The sequence below is a fragment of the Convolutriloba macropyga genome, chromosome 7 (genome assembly GCF_964194025.1).
Source record: "Convolutriloba macropyga chromosome 7, txConMacr16.3, whole genome shotgun sequence".
Lineage (NCBI taxonomy): Eukaryota > Metazoa > Xenacoelomorpha > Acoela > Convolutidae > Convolutriloba > Convolutriloba macropyga.
Window position 1 is genome coordinate 44,198,793 of NC_134474.1, and position 22,117 is coordinate 44,220,909.

Below are 22,117 nucleotides of genomic sequence, written 5' to 3' on the forward strand. Positions count from 1 at the left end.
AGTGATCCGCTATTAAGGGAAAGTTGTAGTCATAAATTTGTCTTGGTTGTAAACGTTTAGGCGACGTAAATAGGAGCATAAATCGCTCACTTATATATTCTGCATAATCTGACAAGACACTAACACACGATTTAAACATGTACCTGCTGAATCAATACAGGAGGTAAAAGAATATTGCAGCTGTTCCATGAAGTGAAAAAAGTCACTGCTTATAATAAAGAGCAAGTCATAAGAAGACCTACTTCAAGCAGTAGTTGCATGGCTTTGAACCCAAACAGCGATTGAAATATTTTGGAAACAATGTTGAGTTGAACTTGAAATAACCTAATTTGTATAAGAATTTGCCATTCTCAATCTTTGTTTGGAAATGTTCTCAAAATATTTTGTCCTCAAAACTAGAATTTTGTCTTCCTAGTTATGTCTGTGTAAGTTCTGTTTCCTGATAGCTGCAATAAAGATCCATTGAGGAATAAGCAAAATCAATTCATTTAAAATTTGTTGATTTTGGGGACATAATTAGATCAAAATTTGTAAAAATCATCTTCGAAAACCATCTCATCGATAAATTCAACTGGGTAACAAAATAGTACTCACTTGGTTTTTAAAGAAAAATTTAGTATTTTTGTCTCAATTTACAAATCTGCAAAAATTTTGTGTTCTGTGTTTATTCATACGTACATGTGTAACGACCTTTTTTGGCCTCAGTTGACCGCTGTTAATGTATTTGACCCTTTGACCCCTTTCATTGGTAATTGACTGTCTAGCGCTGGGTTTTTACATGTACAGGAGTCCACTTTGCAATCGACCATGCAGAAAATTGCGAGGAAACAGCGGCGGCAAAAATTTGGGTGATAAAAAGTTGATTGATATACAATGTAATTTGTTTACTTTGACATTGATAAATAAAACCATATAAGTTTCGGAACTGATCATAAACTTGAAACACAGTAAAAGACTTAAATGGAGCAAACAAGAAAGCGACAAGCACGCAGTTTTCACAACCTAGTTCGACTTTAATGAAAAGACCCAATGAGTTGAAGGTTGGGGGGGGGGGGGGGGGGGGGGGTAAATTGAACCTAATTTTACTCATATCGATTACTCGTCGAGTACATTCTTCCATGACTAGGAAAGAACTTTTTATTTTCCCTCTGACCTTAAACTTCATAAACATATGAAGATCAGTCAAAATAACACCTGTCATAATCCGAAATCTATTCAGATAGGTGCAGTCGAAAAAAAACTTCAACCCCCCCCCCCCCCTCCATTTTATAATTTCAATCCGACAAATTCAATTTAAACTGGAAATGACATTCTACGACCCGCAGCAATTTTTTCCGCCTTTCCTTACAGGCGAAATTAAAGTGTAGTCATAAAAATTTCATAAAGCAATGTTTTTATTGTTGTTCTTTGCGTCTGCTCAAATTCAGCGCCAGTTTAAAACAAACTCATCATTAAATTGAAATTAGATGTTTGATCAGAATTTCTTTTATTTCCCTTTCAAATTAAAGGCCAAACAATTCATCAAACTTGCTTAGACCGAATTCTCTTTCTTTCAATTTAAGGCGGAACTATTGAATGAATAGACTTTAAAGCGCACGGAATCTTTCATCATCTGATTCAATAAAAATGCAAATTGGAGAAAATTTGTTGGTCGTGTACCCTTAATTGATTCAAACTCGAATTCGCAATCAACGAACAACGTGACTTTCACAGACAAAAAAGGGCTGCTGAATTTGTTCAGTTTGTATTGTTCTAACGACGTTAAGCGCCTGCAGTATTAAATGAAATTCCGGCTCTCAAAAATTCAGCAGAATGCTTGGCTCAATGAAAAGAAAACGATTTTGATCTTTTTAAAATCACTTGATACTCAAGTTGATTATTTGAAAGCAAATTTTAGCGAAATGAATTGTGAGTTAGCTAAATTACAGGTGATGATAATTTTGACAGCGAAAAATATAATGAAAAGCCGATACTGGGTAATGGAAAATCATCCCGGACATTTTTTGCATAGCAGTTGGGTGAACAATGAGTTGAAAAATTCCGCAAGAGATTAAATTAGCGAAAAAAGATAGCCACTAGAATACCGAAATCAACTCGAAGACTTGTTCAAAATAAACTCTTCAGTCAACTTCAAAAAAGCAGCTAAAAATCTTACATAGAGCAACAACAAAAAGTATATAGCCCAATATCATTAGAACATGATGAAAAAACTAAAAAAAAAATCATAACTTTTTTTATTTAAAACAGCTGCGTCGAGGGTAACGGGAACTTGGCGGTGTAGTTGGGGCAAGGTGCAGGGAGTATGTGTTGATTAACTGAAATGGGAGGTTAGGCAGAGTGGTGTAATTTACATGATAACGGTCAGTAAAGGGGGAAATAGAGGAGCGGGAGAGGAAAGGAATGTGGGCAGGGGGGTGTAAGGAGCAAATAGCAGACTTCTGAATTTTTTTCAAAAAACTTTAAATCATTAAGAAAAATTATGTTCGTTTGCAATAACACCAAAGTAAAGCAACAGCTCCAACGTTTAGTGGTGCTCCTCAAAATTTCAGTTTTTCAGACTAAATGATTAACAGTGTTTTCAATAGTCAATAGTCCCTTTAAAATTGTTGTATTAACAACATTTTTTAAAATACAAAATGAGGATCTGTTTTCTGTTTTTTGAACACGAAATTATTTGTTCGCACTAAAAATATCTTTGAACAAAAATAGAAGTAAAATATCAGAGAAAATACTACGCAACGAGTGACTGCAAAATAGTATTCCGAAAAACGCACATTTCACTAAAACTGTGCAGCAAATTTCTGCCCACGTGGCAACAATGAAATTAAAAAATTAAAAAATGTAGAGTCTGCTGTACATCTCCCATCACTTCTTAAAATGTTAGATGACAAATAACGTTCATTCAAAGTTATCTCAAAGAACGTGTTTGTTTGATGCTTTCATATTGTATGTTGAAATTATGTTTTCATATGATGTTTTCATATGATATGTTGAATATGTTCATATGATTGTTGAAATAGCCCTACTGCCTAGTTTACAGAGTCTCTAAGGGCAGGGCGTGTAGGTTTAAATACCCCGTTGCATATCCACTTTGATCATGTTTGTACGAGTCAATATTTACGTTTATTTTTGTACTTGCTGTTACTTATTTGATACTTGCGCAAAGAAATAAATTCATTCTTTCTTTCGTTCCATGTTAAAGCAAAAAAAAGACTTATCTGTTCTTGGCTAAATTAATGACAAAAACTGCACAGGTTGTGAAAGTTTTTGATGCCTCATATGGAGCTGTGAAGCTTATATGAAAGTCTGTATTTTTAACCTACATACCAAAATTTTAGATGGCGGTTGGTAATTAAAAATTGTTTCTGACAATCACTAAAGGTAAAAAGAATCAATCGAAACTGTGGCTGAACAAATTGTTAACAACAATTCACGCATGATTTATTTGTTTCGACTTTCTTCATTACAAAAGTTACATTAAATGTCCAATGCCTTTTAACTGATATCTTATTTTTGATCTGACAAGTAAAGTTTTATTTCGAAAATGAAACACTAGAATAAAGTTTTGCATTGAACTCAAAACTAAGCTATCTGATTGCCTGGAGAAATCACACAAAAAGGAGTCAGAAATCCACAATACCAAAAATAGGATATTTCTTTGTTGCAATCAATCAATTCAAACTATTGGTAGCAAAAATTACTTTAGTTACATAACTGCAATTTACTGAGATTTTGAAAAACGTATTTATAAAAGAAAGAACTCAGGTCATAGGGAGACACTATAGAGGGTCCGCGTTCTCTACCACTAGAGCGGGTTCTCTTTCGCCATAAAATTAGTAAATCTTTACAAATTACAAAACTTAGATACTGATACAAGAATTTAACAGTGATTTTTGAAAATGGAAACATTTTATAGCAATTTTCAGATGCGATATGTTTTACTGTATATATTGAAATATATTCAATTCCAGAACTCGAAACAAAATTCTCAATTCTCTTTATAATTGCGTAGACCGCTTGTCAGGTATATATTCAAAAACCTTAAGTATGTTTTTGTGTTTTTCATATTTGTGAACTTTTGGAAAAGACAAACACCTTGAAATCACGCTTACTTAGATCAAAAAAAGATCAACAAGGAGATCAAAAATAGATACACAAAACGAGAAAATGTTTTTTATATCATCGAAACAAAGCGTTTTTTTTTTCAGGTCAAATGCGTTTTATGAAAATAAAATTACTGAGAGTTCAGAAAGTAAAGTATTGGTTGCTTTGCTTTGCAACATAACACAATTCGTACTTTTGGTTACAAAACATTTCCTTTCTTCAGTGGATTAATTAATCTTAACGAAACAAATCTAGCTAAAAGGTATTTTTGAAGTTATGTTGAAAACTATCACATCCTTTTATATCAACAAATATCAACAACTATTGTTTGGCATTAAAAGTGAATTTGCAGATTTATTTGTGAATTTTAGGCAATTGCGTTTCCTCCAGTCGTAGTACCAAGAGCAACTAAAATGCAAGCGCCAATTAACGATCAAGTTAATTATATTTTATAGCAATTAAGCTGATTTGAAACATTTGGCAAGCATAACCAGTTTTTAGTTTCGATTTAACTGTTTCCTGTTACGTAATTTTTTTTCTGTGTTTTATCAAAGTTGTTTAGAGCTAATGTTTGGTTATCAATAGAGAACAGTTGGTTGGTATAAATAATTTTTTGGTGTAGACAGCATAATCGAAGTGAAGATGAAACAAAATTTTAAACACAAGGCTTGCAAGATAATATTTGCCTTGGTTAAACTTCAAATGCCTTATCAAGGACTTGAAAAAGGATGTTTTTCTGATAACTCATCTTATTAGATCATAGCAAGATTCAACAAGAAGAAGTCTTGTTAAAATATTTAGTGATCTTGACAGAAACTTGAAATAAATAAAACATATTTTTGTTTAACCTAAGAAAACAAGAAAACAAAGAACAATTTTTTTTAATTTCATATTTGACTCATTCAAAGTCATTATCTTTCAAATGGGAGGGTTTGCTTAATCTCTCATCAAGATCTTATTTCTTGCAAAGATTTTGCATGTCCGTATATATCAAGATCTGATCAAGATTTGCCATGTTTTAATAAGTTTCTTATCAAGCTGTTCTAAGTTTCACTTCACTTGGTAGAAACTAAAGATTGTCGGTAAATAACTTTTTTTATAAACTACTTAAATTCATCTTTCTATAAACTTTCTAATGCCCAAACAGTGAAATTAAAGAAGACATCAATGCGTGATAAATTTATATTGTCGCTCAAGAATTAGTAGCTCAAGAATTTGTTGCGATAAATTTTGATCTTATTGCCGCTCAGTTGAAATAGTTCAGTTTGATTTTGGATCATTAAGTAAGGGTAGAAAATTTCTCTGTTAGTAGCAAATGTCTAACTTTAAGGTTCTGTGTCACAGAGTAATTAAAGCAGTCTGGGATAGTATATGAGAATAATGTTGTTTGAAATATAAATTGCCAGAGTATGAGATTATCCAATTAAAAATCGGAAATCTGTAAATAAAATGAAACTTTCAAAAAATATTGTGAAAAAATACTAATATTGTGATAGCGGAGAGGTCTTAATACAATCTTGGTAACAATAACTTGAAACCCGTACATGGTTTTGCATAGTGTACATACAGTGATATATTGTCAAAAAATTTTATCAGAACCTTAGGGAGATATTTCAAGTTTTTTTCCACATGAAAAAACGAACATAAAATGTAATTATTTGTATCGAAAAGCTGGCTCAAATGTTGTTGGGAGATAGAAGTAGGGTTTTAAACTTTATAATTCCCTGTCTTACCTGGACTTTGTATAGTTCTCGAGTCTTTCTGCTCTGTAAAAGTGTCAGATTCAAACATAATGTGAATATGCTGGGTGGTTGTGGTACTAATTAAATCAGCTCCTTCTTTACCCGAGGCCTTTTCAACTGCACTGCAGTTACAAGTTTGTTCACACCTAGACTGTGAAACAAATATCAAATCATCATCCTCGCTAGAGTTGTTGTTGTTTATGTTTATGTTGTTGTTAGCCGAAGTGTGGGTTATTTTGGTACAGTTTTTACTTGGAGTGCCAATTAGTTCACACTGTGAAAACTGCTTCATTTTCGACGGAAATGAAAGCAAAAATAAAGATTTCAAACGGAAAAGTTAATGGAAAAAATAACTGCAGCCGAAATTAGAAACGCGTAACATGACCCACATAAAGGAGGAAGAATGCAGTAATGGGATTGTTTAAATGTCACCGATTTTAACAAACCGATAATAGAAAAAGTTATAAATTTGGAGCGCTTTATAGGAGAATAAAAGAGCAGATGCAGTTTTAAAATTCTGAAGAAGCAGAAATGGAAGAAGAAAGATGAATCAAATTTAATTTACGATTGAAATTTGAGATTAAACAGTTTTTCCAATATTGGTAAATGAGATCGCTTTAAATTGGTAAAATGTTTACCAGAATTGTCAGTTTATTCACACTGTTTCGCTTATTGTACGTTGAACAGAGTACAGTTTCAGTCTTTTCATAAAAGTTGTATTTCAGCCAATGGGAAACGAGATTTCAAATGTCACAACTTATTTGTTTTGATGAAAAAATAGCAATTTTTCAGGCTGGATTAAAAAAAGTGAAACAAGTAAATTGTCCTCAATAAAATGAGAGTGGAGTTTGCATAATTTTATAAAAATAACATCTATTAATCTGCAAATGTCATGTTTTGAACGATATAAACATCCCAAAGTTAAAACCAGGGGGAAAATTAAGTAATAAAAAAGGAGCAGGAAATAACACGAAGGGGGGTGATTATGCGTTATGCAGATTGATGGTACAAATTCAATACAAAAGCACGACCAAAATCTGAACAATCAATAACGAGCGGAAAGGATAATCAAAACCCACTTTCTCCCAAAGTCAAATTTGCAGAGGGAAAATTGAGGAAGCCCGATAAGAAAAGCCTTGCGGGGTTTGGAATAAATGAAATGTGATGCAAAGGGGTGAATGAATTTTGTACCCTTCGTGTAAATGAGACAGGGTTTTATTCTATACTACAGCGCGTACTGATTTTATGAGTATGTTCTTCGGGTAACATTTTGGTAAAAATTTGACGTAAAGTTTCGAAATATTTTAACAAATCTTTTTGAAGTTAGCGCAATTATTTTTTAAAGGTTTTTTTAAATGTTTTTGCTCGTTTTCTATGGTTTCGCTAAATGAGCAACAAATTATTACGGCGTGGCAAAAAGATCCTATTTAGGAAGGTAGCTGTTTTCATATACGGAAGACCAACCAGACGGAGTTCAAAATTTCAGACGGTTTCCGGAAGTCAAATAAAAAGAGACAGAATTGAATTGAAAACTAACAGAAGCAGACTTACAAAAACTTGTTACAAATCGAACAGACTTCAATTCAATTAAATTTGAAGGTTAAAGGTTCCTTTCAACACCCTAGCTGTTTATAAGAACTCTCTCTATATTTATCCAAATAACCCGAAGACCCTCAAACAATAGAGATAATTGGGCTAAAACGGGTTGAAAGCGACAAAATTGGGGAAAACAAAGCGGGAATAGGGTTAAGCTTTAATCTCGAGTGAACTAAAGATCGGGCAAGGGCGAGCGGGGGTCTTCCGTTTGCAAGTGGGCAAGCTGCGTGAGGGTAAAAAGTGAAGACGGAATACGTGGGGTATCGTAAAATGGTAAACTAGCTTGAAACGGGGACTTAAATCCCTTGTATAACTGTCCCGATATCTCTCACTGCAATTCTCATTTGTATGTTACTATAATGTGTGCCCTCTACCCCACAACAGAACAAAATACCTGAACAACTACATGGCCAAGACACCAAAGTGCAAAAGTAATAAAATTTACAATATCACATTTCACAAGACCCCGCAACAAACAAAAAGTGAAAAGTAATATGATTTCCCCTAAATTAGGGAAAAATTTGGAAATTGAAAATACGCTGATATAGTTGAATGAATTTTTGAAGCATAAAACGGATATCCTTAGCTAGTAATGATTTTTTGGCTAAGTAATAAAATGCACAAAATTAAATGTAGCTCAAATCCTTACTCATTTCCGTTTTTAGGCAAATTAACAAAAAACAAAAGCGGAAGGACAAAAATGGTCGAGACAAAATAGTGGAAAACAACCACGTGATGAAAAAAATGAAAAGTCGCGTCACTGACTTTTAAATCGACGCTTTTTCACGCCGAAAACAAAAGTAGCCAAACAATTTTTTGTACGTACAACATTGAACAAAGAAAAAGTAATGCTGTCTTGAAAGTTTACGCATGTTTACGAAACCAAAATATAATAAGAAAATATTCCTTTGAAGCAAATATTGAAACCTTTAATCCGTTTTTAAAAGAAGGTTATTTGCTATATGACGCTTTCTAAACGATCAATGGAAATTTTAATATCTGCTCTGATTTTTTTCCTTCCAGTGACGGGAGGGGTGGGGGGGGGGGGTTGTTTGTCTAGAAGAAAATAATGTTTTTTGAAAATAATGAATAATAAGTTTTTGACTGATAGAAAGACGAAAATGTTATTTAAGACATTGCCATTGTATGACAATTGGCATTCAAATGCCGCTAATGGACAATTTCTACATTGTCGTAGTAAACTATTAGACAGGGTTTAGATGGCATCAATAAATTATCAATTTTCAACAGTCATTATTTAGCATATATTTTAAAAAAAATCATTTTTACTATCTAAGTTTGTCTTTTTTCTCCGATCTAATTGAAAGTGTTGCCTTTTTCATTACGCAGCAAACTGAATTTATAGCCATTTTTAGCTCACTTTACCATCGGCCAAATAAATGGAACCCGTTCAGACGTTAGAAATAATGAATAAATGAGGAAAAATGTACAAAATTGAGGGAATGGTTAGAAAAGGGAGGATGTTGTTAATTATTTCCAGGCGATTAGGGTGGGATTGGTATCGAGTGGAGGAAAAGTGGTCAAATGAATAGGACGGACTCAAAGTCAAAAAGGGAAATTGCACGTGACGTAACCCTATTAAAATGAGACAGAAAGGAGATGATCAAGTTTAAATCATAATAATGGACAGGAAATGGGTCATGATTACAATTTGAAATTCTAATTCTCAACAATTTAAGCAGGAAATTGGATTATTGAAATAGAATAAGTATATTTCCTCAGAACTGAAATGATTGACGCAGTCTAAAAAGATATAGTTTCTTCTGGTACCATTAGTGGTGAGGAAGAATACTCACCGATAGACAATTGGAGAACAACGACACTTTTTTAAGCAAGCAGAATTGTGTTTACGAGTTTCAAATATCTATCTCAATGAGTGAGGCAGTAGAAATATAATTTGACAGAATACTGTCTGAGAAGCAGATTATTATCCGACTCTATCTCATCGCCAGGCATGTAATTTTTGATAAAAAAAGTTTTGAATTAAATATGCTAATAATTTGAACCCATTGTTCAAAGTTCTCCACGCGTTACTTAGAAGTTCTTGAAACAATTAACAAAAGTTTTTTTTTCACGGTTTCTCGACATTTTTAGCTCTTGAATTTAGATAGAAGCTGCCACTTAACACAGGCAATCCGCGCATTGTTTGCAGTTTTCAACTCGGAAACAGCGATTTTCAATTGGTAAACAAAGAGATGAACAGTACCCACAAAGGGTTAGGGATGACAGAAAAGGCTATTTTGATTTAAAAAAGGCAGAAAATTGAAAAGGAAAATTATTAGAAAAGGGATTAGAAAATATTTACGCAAAAAAATTATAAGGCTAATTTTCATTCTCACTTCGGGCTTATCGGCATTAAAATCTATTTTTTATTTCAACGGGGAAGACATTAAGTCAACATTAAAATTTATTTTCTATTTCAACATCAAAAACTCAAAGATGACCTCAAAATCTAGTTTTGAAATGTTTTATGCATCCTTGATACCCACTATAGGGCTAATTGGTGATATTATTGGTGATTTTTCTCAAAATTAAAATAAATTAAAACTTTGAAAAAAAAAATTCCAAAAATTTCTCTTTTTTGGTTTTTAATTAGAAAACGGCGAAAAACAAATGTTGTGTACCAAGATGAGCATTTTAATTTCACTACGCTATCTATATGGTCGATGAGATAGGAAAAAATCTAAAGTAAGTAGATCAGATCATGTAATGATGCTGAAAGTATTAGACAATTGCTTTTTTAAATTCAATGAAAGTGAAAAAATTTGCCTTATCAAAAGAAACTAATACCTTTTCAGTTGTTTTAGCAAAATAATGACGAGAAACTTTTAAAATGTTCACATTTCAAGTTTTGAATTGCTTTTTTAGGCCATGACAATTTTGTGCAGTGACCTAATGTAGCATTTACAGAAGAAGATTGAGCATTTGATGAATACATATTCAGGATTTTAAGTTTGTTGTTTATATTTTTCATACCAATATTGTGATCCAAATTTTTGTGCGCTAATAGTTATTTTGGATTGAATTACTGATGAAATAATTTTTTTATGGTTTAATTTATATATATATATATATATATATATATATATATATATATATATATATATATATATATATATATATATATATATATATATAAAAGTGATGGATGATTAACAGATGATAAAACAGACCAAAATTTAAAAAAGTTCAATTTTTGAGACTCCACTAGTCTAACGCTTAGTCAAGTTTTTTTGTCATCTCTTAATCCAGACTATTTTAGAACTTAAAACTTATTCAAGACTTTGAAACATTTAGAGAAAACGAGGATAAATTGAAATATGAGGTTTACGGGGCCAAATATTTCGAATCAGTTGCTAATGTTGTTAGAGGGGTCCCCTTTTCAAGAAATTGAGTGAAACTAATTTTCGGAGAAAGAACTCAGAAAAAAGATTTTTTGCTTTTTTACGCTAGATTTGTAGGCAACTTCAGGTCGGTTGCAACAACCGTCGGTTTCCGAGATAATTGGTTAAAAATGGCTGGCTAAAATGAAGAGCCGAAAAAATAGGGAACTCTGATAGTTGTCATATTGTTTCCTTTCTTTTACTTTTCTTTAAATGATCTAAGCTGTCATCCACAAAGTTACACAAAAAGGCTCGCCACAAAAAAGGCCATTTCGCGTTTAAAAGCTCAACTACTTCAGCCATTATTACCTTATAAAATCTCGGTCGCAAATGTTATTTGAGCTCTATAGTCAATTTTGATAGCTCAGGACTCAAATGTGGACTAAGTCGGAGAATAATAGAAAGCAAGTAAGAAATTGTGATCTGAAATAAACTTTGTTTTATTCTGCAATTAATTATTCAACAGAAAATAACACTAGATGCAAATTCATGAAAAAGAATTTTTTGAGTTAATTAATATCATTTTAAACTGTATTTAACATTTTATACATCGTTTGCTAGCGCCAAGCGTTGTTTGATAATACCTAACATTTGCTTATCAAAAACACATAGTTTTTCCTGTATTTAATATTTATTTCGAGCCTGACCTGTCTGTTGGATCCCAACGTCATAGGCAAACAGCAATCTCTGAGCGATAGCAAAAGTGAAAAATTCACAAAAGTTAAAATAATATCTGAAACTTAATCAGCTAGTTCACGACAAGTAAGCCAGCCATTTTCATTAGTGACAGCTCAATAACAGAACACAACTTATAGTTTCTAATCTTCCAATGCCATCCTCTTGTGCCTCAATTTTTTTCAGATTGCTTTAAAAGAGGACATGACCAATAATTGTTAAAAAAGCGGTAATTTTTAAAAAGCTGGGAAAAATTAGGGGAATCTGACAGTCGTTATTTTATTTCCTATCTGTTACTCTATGACACAATCACAATAAACTGATCCTCCTGGCTGTGAATTTGAATAAATTTGGAAAAATGTTGACAAAGGAATGTCGTTTTGTCCCCAATAGAGCATTCGCTCGTCATCATGTTGCGCCTTAACAAATCCCTTTCTTTTAAAGGCCTTGATTTTTTATCAGACCCTATTGCGACCAATTGCCCAGACTATCGTGTAACTATGACACGTTCCCGACCCCATAATTTGGGTTGCAAGATGACCCCGGGGTGCAATTCAAGTCGGTCTGATCAGAGATGGCTTGGGCCTGGGACATTAAAATGGGCACTAATGTCGACCTAATTGTTGTCTCTGACTACACTGAAATTAAACTGCTATGCCCGGAACGAGTTTCAAGTCTTCTTCAGTACTTTTCCAGTGAAATACACCTCTTAAATTGACAAATCATTACTGATCACGTCTTATTTCAAGTCTTACGACTTGCCAAGTCTTGGCCAAGACTTGTCAAAGACTTGCCAAGTCTTCAGACTTGATTCAAGACCTGTCAAGTCTAAAAAGTGACATAAACAGAGCTCTGCTACATTAATGATCCAAGACTTGCAATAATACTTTTTCAGTGCTGATTAAGATTTGATGTTTAGTCTGGGTTTTCAAAAGCATGAATAGGAATATTTTATGTTAAAATAGAAAAATGGACATCCATTAGAAAACTTTTTGAAAAAATGCATTGATTTTGATATTGAGTGTCTTCATACCAAATGATTCTTACGAGCAATGAACTCGTGAAATTAGTTGAAGAACTTGATCACCCATCTACGATGTCACAGAGTACCGCAAAGAGGCGAAGAGGGTAGTACTTAAAACTCTTGAAGAAGCAAGATGTTCTGTTATTGCTAACAATTATTTTTTTTCTTATTCCAAACATTTTATCAACAATTTGAGTCGATCGTGTTCTTTTTCGCAGCAATTTGCAATCGACTTGTAAAAATTTGTAAGCGGATGGAATTACAAATTTGCCCTTATTTGTCCTCTTTTAAATTGCATGGCGTTCTGGGCGATGAATGATCTCAATAGTTTTGTCTGAAAAAAAAATTGAAGCCATCAATTGATTTTAGTTGATAGCCAATTGCTTTCGTGACTTTGAATTTAATTGTTTTCAAAAAGTGTAAACGTATTTTCTAAATTTGCCATTTGTGTTTTCTGTCTACTTTCTAACTATTCTCACTTAAAAGAAGTCCCATATCTATTCTGGTGAAATGCATGTCACTTGGTTTAATTTATTTTTTGTTTGATGCTGTTTTGATGTCATCATTAAGTGTTGAAGAAGGTTTTTATAGTCAATGACTTGGGTCGTAAGTAATGCTTGTTGCTTTATCTGATTTTTTTGTTTTTTTTCTCTTACTCTCCTTGATGGCAGTTATAATGGGCAAATTATTGTTTCGTTTGTATAGTGGTTTAAGCTTAAGCAGTTTTTTTAAATGAATAAAACAAATGGATTCAACAAAAAGGATGCTCGGTAATCTGCGTACGCACATAACGTTCCGGCCCCGCTCATCCACATTCTTTTATTTAGTTGGCTACCAAATGATGAAGAGGTAGAAAACTTTCAAAAACATACACATCGTTCAATAAACAACAAATGAAATATGATAATGCCATGCTAGAGAGCCGATAAAATTATTGTGAATAGGACTACTAGAAAGGAAAATAAAAAAATCAAACAACAGATATTATTTACGAACAAAACTCTATGTCTATAATAAAAGAAACCATAACAAAGTCAAACTCGCATCAGATAAAAACCAATACAAAACAATTTAGACTATACCTCATTAGAAAGGATATGGGAGCTGTCCCCAATGTGACTGGTTAACAGGTCGACAAAAAGAGCAAATAGTGTGAAGTTCCAAAATGCTTTTCCATTTTAGAAAACAAGTAATTTCAGAGTTATTAATGTCATTAGATATCAATTGAAATCACTAAAATGTTCATTTACACCTACACAGGAATCAATATAGACTTGTCATTATTCAATGTTTGATTGCGCAAAATTCCAAAGCCAATGGGATAAACGATTATTGTTATAAATTAAAAAAAAAACTCCAGTGAAATGAACAAATACATAAAAATCTAACATTTTTTCGAAATCTCGTTGTAACAGTAGCAACAAAGCCGAAAACAAATGTTGGAGATAAACTGTTATAGGGATTAAATATAGCTCACTGAAAACGGGTTGCGACCTGTGTTTTCAAGGCCTGACCAACAAATCGACCGAAAAAATAATTTAAAAAACGAAGCTCAAAAACCCAAATTTATTTTTGAAAACAAATATTTTTAAAAGTCAAAAAAACTTAGGCCTACAAAATAGCAATGGATTAGGTTTCAACACCTCAGGAAGCCTAATGGGCCTGTTAATAATGAGACTAATTCACGAGCCCACAAAAAAAAACAAATACGTGAAGAAGCCAAAACTTGAAACGATTTTACATGACATTTTTCAAGGCACTAAAATTAAAAGATGTTACCTGCACCAACTGCAAATTGTCATTTTTCCCTTCGTCTTAAAAAGAACGGGTCTTCCTTATAAAAGGACTACTTGGATATGACAACAAAAAGAAAACCAAAATTGAACAGTATAGAAATCTCGAAAATTTTTATGAAACTAAGTGGTCGAAGCAATCAGTCAAAACATATGACCAAGCGCTAAAATGAGGCTTGCATTAAAAAAAATAACTGCGAATTCTAATTAGTGAGAATAAGTTACATGTTGACGAAAACTAAAGCAAAAAGAAGACAGATGAAAAATCTTTTTTTAATTTAATTTGAAAGTCATTGAAACAAACAGCCATAAACTGAACCCTTTAACTATGTTGAGTTATACGTCTTGGGAAAGGAATTAAGATCTATCGTACTGGGTATATGGCGTACAGGGACGAAAAAAGACAAACATGGGCAAAAACCCACAATTTTTGAGAGATAACTGTGTCTCAACCCCAAAAAGCATAAATTATTCACCAAAAACAACTAACATATCCAGATACTCCTTTTTCCAGCGTTGTGAATTTTTCCTCAAATTTCTTCTCTTAATGGGAAATTCAATAATTTGAAAACTCGACAAGGAAAAAAAAACGAACTCATAGTATATGCAATTATGATCAATAATAAAAAAAATGGAAAACGCGTAGTATCAAAATAAAGAAACCATAAATTGAAAATAAAACTGTTACCAACACTAATTTATAACTCACAAGAGGTCGGTTTCTGTCTGTTTTTACTAGGACTGCGTGCCAAGTTGAGAGAAATAAGATAAAATAGTTGCAAAGGTCAAAAATTCAGATATTTTTCGCAACACAAACATATTCCAAGTCATGACAGACATTAGATAACAACTGAAAAAAATGTCCAGGTTCTCTTATACCTTCTAGAAACTAACTGGATCTTTCAGTGGGGACAATAGGTCATTGCGCAACAAAAGTATAAGAAATGAAAGCAAAATGCAAGAATTCCATAAAAAATTTACAAAACACAATTGGTCAGAGCCATAAAAACCATAAGCTTAACTCTGAAAACATAATATCGTTTCATTGGGTCGCGTTTATTTTATATAGTATCTGTCATTAAATATGCCCTGATTTGAAATTATTGTCCCTAATTCACATAAAAAATATTACATTAAAAAAAAATAATTTACATAGCAAAAATATTTTGTAAAAAAAATATTTTATCATAAGGATCCATGGTGAGATCAAAATAAGCCCAGATTTTGCTGTGCGTCTCAGAAAACATTCAATAGTTGAAATGGTTGCAAAATAGATTAATTCTATACAAAATTTTTTAGTTTGCCAAAAGAAATAATGCATTTTGTATAATTATCGTGTTTAAATTTGCAAAAAATTTGACAAAAATTAAAATTCCAGGAGGCTCTAAAGCCAGCGAGAGTACAAATAGATCTTTTTGAGCTCAAAAAGATTATGGCCGCAGTTCTAAGTTGTCTACTGTCAGCAAATTAAAGCAAGTGTGCTAAAAAACCAGTTTTTCGAGGAAAAGTACGGATTTTTAGCTTAAATTATAGCCAAAAAACTCCAATCGAACAATTCAGCAACCCTCCCCTATCTTTAGACATCAAATCAATAACACTACAGTTAATAATTTTAACATATTTTAGCAAAATTGACAAAAATTTGGTCAAAAATCTGAATAAAAACAGCTAATTCCGTCTATTATTCACAAAACTTTAAAACTCGATAACTCCCTATAAAAAACGAAAATTAAAAAAAGTTTTTTTTCCAAATTTTACGCTGGATGGGCGTTCTAATGATACGAGAGGACCCTGATACGGCCAAAATTTTCTGAACAAAAAAAAACCCATTTGAGTATATAATTCCTCCCCCTCAAGAGGGGTTGGAACAATAAGTGGATACAACAATAAGTGGACACAACAAATGCATACAACAGTAATTGAACTTTTGAAAGTTTTCTATCTCTTCGTCATTTGGTGCACTAATAAGTCAAAAACTTGGCAGAGCGGGGTCGCAAAACTATGCGGCAACACACATTACCAAGCCTCCATGTAGCATTAAACAGTTACAGGTCTGTCAAAATTTTCACCATGATAAAATATGATTACTGCCCATAAAAGCAAACGTGATGTTGGAAACATTGATAAAAAGAGAAATTGTGTCTAATCATTATCATCATCCGGCTCTATAACTTTCTTCCGAAACGCAATAAACATTTCGTTGACTCGAGAAATGTTCATGAATAATTTTTTTAATATGCAGGTGTACTACATCTATCTTTCCGCTTTCCATGCACTTTAGGAGAAATATTTGCTAATATATGAACTAGTTCTATGAACTGAAGCATTTGCTGTTTGTTATATCTGCGTTGTGCTGGAAAATTTCTATATCTAGTGCCTGGTGAGACAATTTTCCATGAATTCTTTTCAAATCAAGCAACAGGATCCTCTCAAAACTGCTCTGACTCATATCATCAAAACACACCCAGCATTTTTTTAATTCCTGCTAAAAACTGTAAAACCATATAAATTCCAGAGGCCATGGATAACAGAAAAGGAAATTGAATTATTTTTAAATGGATTTTGAAGTTATCAACGAAACTTCATAAATAAAAACGTAGGGAACATTTTATTTTTGAAAATTTAACCAATAAAATAAAGCAAAGCGACAGTTTGACAACTGAGATAAAGTTTACATTTATATAGTCAACTGGCAGCGTGGAAAACAAAGATGGATGAAGCAATCAGTTCAAAAAACTTTTTCAACCTCTTCCTTTTGAAGTACCATAAATGTAGTACGTGTAAAAATTTAAGAAACCTATCTGTACAAGAATGCCTAGATCTTACACGCTATACAATCAGAGGATGTGCTACATATATGAATTTGAAGCAGATATTAGAAGCAGTAAAGGACTTTTCAAAAAACGTATATATTAAATATTTTGAATACAAAAGCTAAGTAAACACATCCAAGCGGGGAAACAAAAAGCAACCAAAAAAGCCTCCATTAACTTCATAACATTGAAGTAACAGTCTTTTTGCCCAAAAACCAAATATTGGAGTCACTACGATATGGAGGTTAGTCACATAAAATTCGTAAGAACTACTAAATCTGAGAGTATATTTTAAAAATTTTGACCGACTGAAAAAACTGCTTTGAAAAATTGTGGTTTTTCACTCAAAATCAATTTTAACTTTAGGAACGATGACGCAATGAAATTATTTTATTCCTGAAAGTTTTATCTGTACTAAATGCAAAACCAGACAGCAAAAAATGACGAACAAAAAGCTGTTAAAGTAGTCACTTCCTGAGAAAAAACATTCAATAAAAACATTTTCCAAACAATTCAAGTCTAAAGGGCCTTGTCATGGGTTCAAAAACCAGCCAATGTCGCATTTCCTATAGAAATAGAGAATTATTATTCAGTATAACTACGGTATAACTTTTAAAATGGTTAAAAAACTTTCAATAGGGTTATCTTGACAATATAAATTCAACGTGTAGATCTTGTATGGTATACAAGTGAATGATAAGCTACATAATTAAGATTGAAGCAGAAAGAAGAGGCAATTTTTCAAAAAACACATTATTTTCAGTATTAAATGCTTTATATGCAGAAACTAAGGAAGAACCTTCGCTCAGGGAAACGAAAGTTGAGATAATATTACACCAGAAAAATTGCCTAATTGGTCCTCAAAAATTCATATTAAAAATAAATTCATAAGTGAAGTTTAATTGTTAATTAAATAGTTTAACATAACTATGGTTATCAATGCAGCAGATCAAGAGTTTAATGAATCACATTTCATCAGTCTATTTCTTTTTTCCACACATTATTGTTTGTTTTTATTCTTCTTACTTTGGTCAGGTAAGAATAAAACCTCGTGCTTGAACATATCCTTGAAGGTTTCCACTGGCTCAACTAGTTGGTTATAAGATAATGATAAGTGGAGTAACTAGAATCTAGAGATCTAGTAACCTCAATCCGGTAAGAAATAATGCTTCCAAATTATTTGAACTACTGCAGTAGTGTATGGTCAAAAAATTGAATGTCAAAAAACATCCTCTGTATTCAATAGTTGATGACTCTTTCCGCTTATATAATACATCGCCATAAAATCTTCAGAACCTAATTAAAACCTTAACAAAAATATATTTTGTTTTCCTTTTTAGAAATTGCGTCTGTACTCAGTGCAAAGATAGACTTCCTAGTAAGAACCGGCCAGAAATATCTTTCCAAAAAGCTAATCAGACAGAAGAGTAATAATAACCGACCATTGCGTCATTTGCTATAGACACCCGTCAAGCAGGATCAATTCATACAAGTGAAAACGACCTTCAAAGATTATACAGGTGAGAAAAATTTAAGGACTTCCACCAACTTTCTTTAGAAGTGTCGCTCAAATATCTTCATTTCTTTGGTTTTCAGGGCAAAATGTGAATTGAAATAAAAGAAGACTTAAAAGATCTTGCGACATAAGCTTTCCAAACCGGTTGGTTTTGAAGTTACGTTAGGAAGCTGACCAAAAACATTCAATCTAGAAAAATTTTCTTGATCGATTTTGTCAGCCTGCCTTGATTAAAGAGTTATAATTTTTTTCATGATGCTTTTAAAATAAAAGTGGTGTTACGGGATGATGAGAAAACGGCGTGAAAGCTCTGAAAAAGTGCTTTTAAATATATTCTAATTGAACTCAGATGGCGTTTTCTAACAATAAAAGCAATGAACTGAATGCGTTCGCTTAGTTCACTTATATTTCTCCCATTATCTATCTCAACAATAATATAAAACGCTCCTTTATCAACTCTTGTAAATTTCATCACGCTGGTATGCTTTTAAGTTCATCGTAATACCATATATGGCGTCAATACATCATGGTAATAAAAGCATTTTTTAACAGGATGCAAAACCGCCAACGGATATGCGTTAAATATTAAAAATCGATTTTCAGCAATGTGATTAGTTTCATTTTTCTGCCATTCTTTTCATTGCACGGTTTCAGCTTTTTCAAGTAGCATTTTAGACGATAAAAAGCAAATGCTTTGAAATGAGGGAAAAATTGAGAACTTCAACTTTAAAGGGAAGCAAATAATGATGCGACGACGTTGCTGCGAAATAAAATTAAGCATGTGAAGATCAGACACCAACTTGTTTCTGGATGCAATCTTGAATTTTTACATTAAATACAAACGATAGAATTAATAAAATAATGGTAAATAGCATTCTGCTCTCAAATGTTAACTCTAAAATTAAAATTTTTGTTCCGTTTAGTGGGGGAGGAACTATATGCTCAGCTGTTTTTTTGTTCAGTCAATTTTCACCTAGCGATATATTCAAGGTACATAGTTGTGAAAAGCACCATTAGAATGCTTGTGAAGCGTAGAAATTCAAATTGCTTTTCCTTTTTAATTCCGTTTTTTTCCGTGGAGCTACGGAGGTTTAGAACTTTGTGAATGTTATCGTAAATTCCTTTGTTTTATTCACAGTTTTCAAAAATTCTACATAAACTTTGATCCATTTTTGCTAAAGATGCAATAAAAAATGTTTAAAATAGTCTAAACGCTTTGAAGATAACGGACAGTTGCTTATTGAATCAACGGTTTTGACTAAAACTTTGGCTAAAATTTTACAAATTCAGCAGAAAAATAGCATCAAACATATGTTTCGCTGATTTTTTTTCAACTTTGACAGGTAGTGTTGACATAAAAACTGCTATCACACCGCTTGTTTACTGAAAGAAGGTCTTTTTACCTCCGGTTTCTAAGAAAGTGTTCAAGATCTAACATTTTAGCGGTCTTTGATGTATATAAAACGCAACATTTGTTTTTGGTATAATAAAAATGTCCTTTGCCAGAAAAACTTATAAAGCAATTATTTGAAGCAAATCCTTTTTTAACAGCTGTGCAGCGGCAGCAAGGCTAGTGTTAATTTTTGCAATAAACGGATTCAGATTGTGTTTTGGGTTTTTTGGCATTTTTTTTTTTCATCCCAATTACAGGCAAGTCTGAGTTCATTTTAAGGTTCAATTTCTAGCAGTTCTCGTTTTTGTTCAAACGAGGTTAAATCAATAATCATTGTCTTTTCTGGGTAAAACTCATGGTTTTTATGGCTGCGACAAATTATTTTATGTAAAATTTTACCTTTGCGTTCTTTTAGTAGTCTTTTAGAAGCATTTAACGTTATTTTAGTAGTCTTATGAAAAAACTAAACAATCAAATTTCTATAGAGCCACTAAAGTACTATCTAATGCTTTCAGTTATGCTTTTCAATTAAACACAACGCTTTTTCGCATATAAATAATGACAAGAATCCAAATTCCAATATTTATATATGAAATAACGACGTTTTTGTCACATTAGCTATTCGGGTACCATCTGTCACACGTTTTTGTTTTAATGGAGAAACAGCAACAACAAAGCAGGTTTGGTGTAGTTCCAAAAATTTTTTCTTAAAGCATTTTCGTCTTTTTGATTCTCGAGTTAATAACAGACTTGAAAGATTTCAAATCATAACCCAATTAGAAGCAGTTCAATAGTTTTGCACAAATGAAGGCCAATGAACATACTTGATAATGTCAGGGAAGAGCTTAGGGTTTTATTGGCCTCAACACCGTTAGCGTAATTTTTTTTTGAGTTTTTGAGTTTTGCTTGTATGCTCTGATATTTCGTAGTCACTTAACATAGTCTCACTCACAAGCTTTCTAATTGGTCAATCTAATTGCTATTATTTTTTTGAAAATTTATGGTTGTTATGACTAACGAATTAAAAATTTTGTTTTAACAAACATAAATGTTTTTGAGACATGGCAATTTAATCATATTTCTGCTACTTTTTTCGTGAACATGAATGTAGTCTTCTATGCTTTTTTAATCTTAAATTACTTGTTTTTGGCGTTGATAATACCAGTTTCAATATTTTTTTCGTTTTTTGAAGTTTTCCAATTATTGAGAGTTTTTTTCTGCCTTGTCCGATTATTGCATTGATATTAAATTAGTGAAAATTAGCACAGCACATTAATGAGGTTTAAAAAGACGCGCAATTGATTGTATTTAACTTTTTTAGTCAATAGATTATGGCTTCATTTTCTTCGAAACTATTTCAAAATTTAATTGTTGATTTGATTTTTTCCAATATTTGTTCTTCTTTAGTCATAGGACATCCTGGATAAGGACAAGTCTGTCATGCTTTGCTTTAAGGTCTAAGTGAAGCCATTCACTAATTCTAGTTTATAGCTCATAGTTTTGCTGACTATAACATTTTTTTTTCAAAAAAAGTGAACATCATTTTAACTTGGACTTTTTCGTTTATCTACTCGTTGATTGATCTCAATAAGGACAGATCCCATATGTTTTCTACTGAAATACAAGTCATTTGGTTAAATTTAATTTTGTTTTAATGCTTTTTTGACTTTTCTCATGAGTTTTTTGAAAAAGAAACAGATGGACATTGAGTTCATGTCGTAAGTACTGCTTGTTGTTTTTATTGGGTTTTGTTCCTTGTCTTGTCTTACTCTCCATAATGACTGGTATCATTGACCGTTTAATGGGTAATGGGTTATTATTATTTAATTTGTAAAGTGGCTTGAGCTTGAAGCAATTTCTGAAATGAACCATCCAATTACTTTCGAACAATAAGTGAACTTTGGGAAGTTTTCTATCTCTTCGTTATTTTGTGGACAATTAGGTTAAAAACGTGATTGAGCGGTGGTCGGAACTTTATGAGCAATAGCGCATTACCGAGCCTCTTTGTTGGGTAAAAATATTACGAAAACAGTATTGTTAAAGTTCGGATTTCTCGT

The 22,117-nt window shown here is 32.3% G+C and overlaps 2 protein-coding genes across 6 annotated transcripts in view; one reads left to right on the forward strand and one right to left on the reverse strand.

Moving 5' to 3' along the window:
• LOC142342898 (arrestin red cell-like) overlaps nt 1-22,117 on the forward strand; it is a 553,550-nt gene that overhangs the window by 239,035 nt on the left and 292,398 nt on the right. The window lies entirely within an intron of this gene.
• Nucleotides 1-22,117, reverse strand: part of LOC142342896 (uncharacterized) — an 81,382-nt gene that overhangs the window by 19,399 nt on the left and 39,866 nt on the right. Inside the window, exon 1 of one of the 2 annotated variants that reach the window (XM_075394550.1) lies at nt 5,838-7,812. The exons of the other annotated variant lie outside the window; for it this stretch is intronic. Within the exon in view, the coding sequence (XP_075250665.1) occupies nt 5,838-6,138 (301 nt within the window). The 5' untranslated portion in view covers nt 6,139-7,812. Of the gene's footprint in view, nt 1-5,837; nt 7,813-22,117 lie in introns of those variants that run through there. 2 annotated transcript variants of the gene reach the window in all.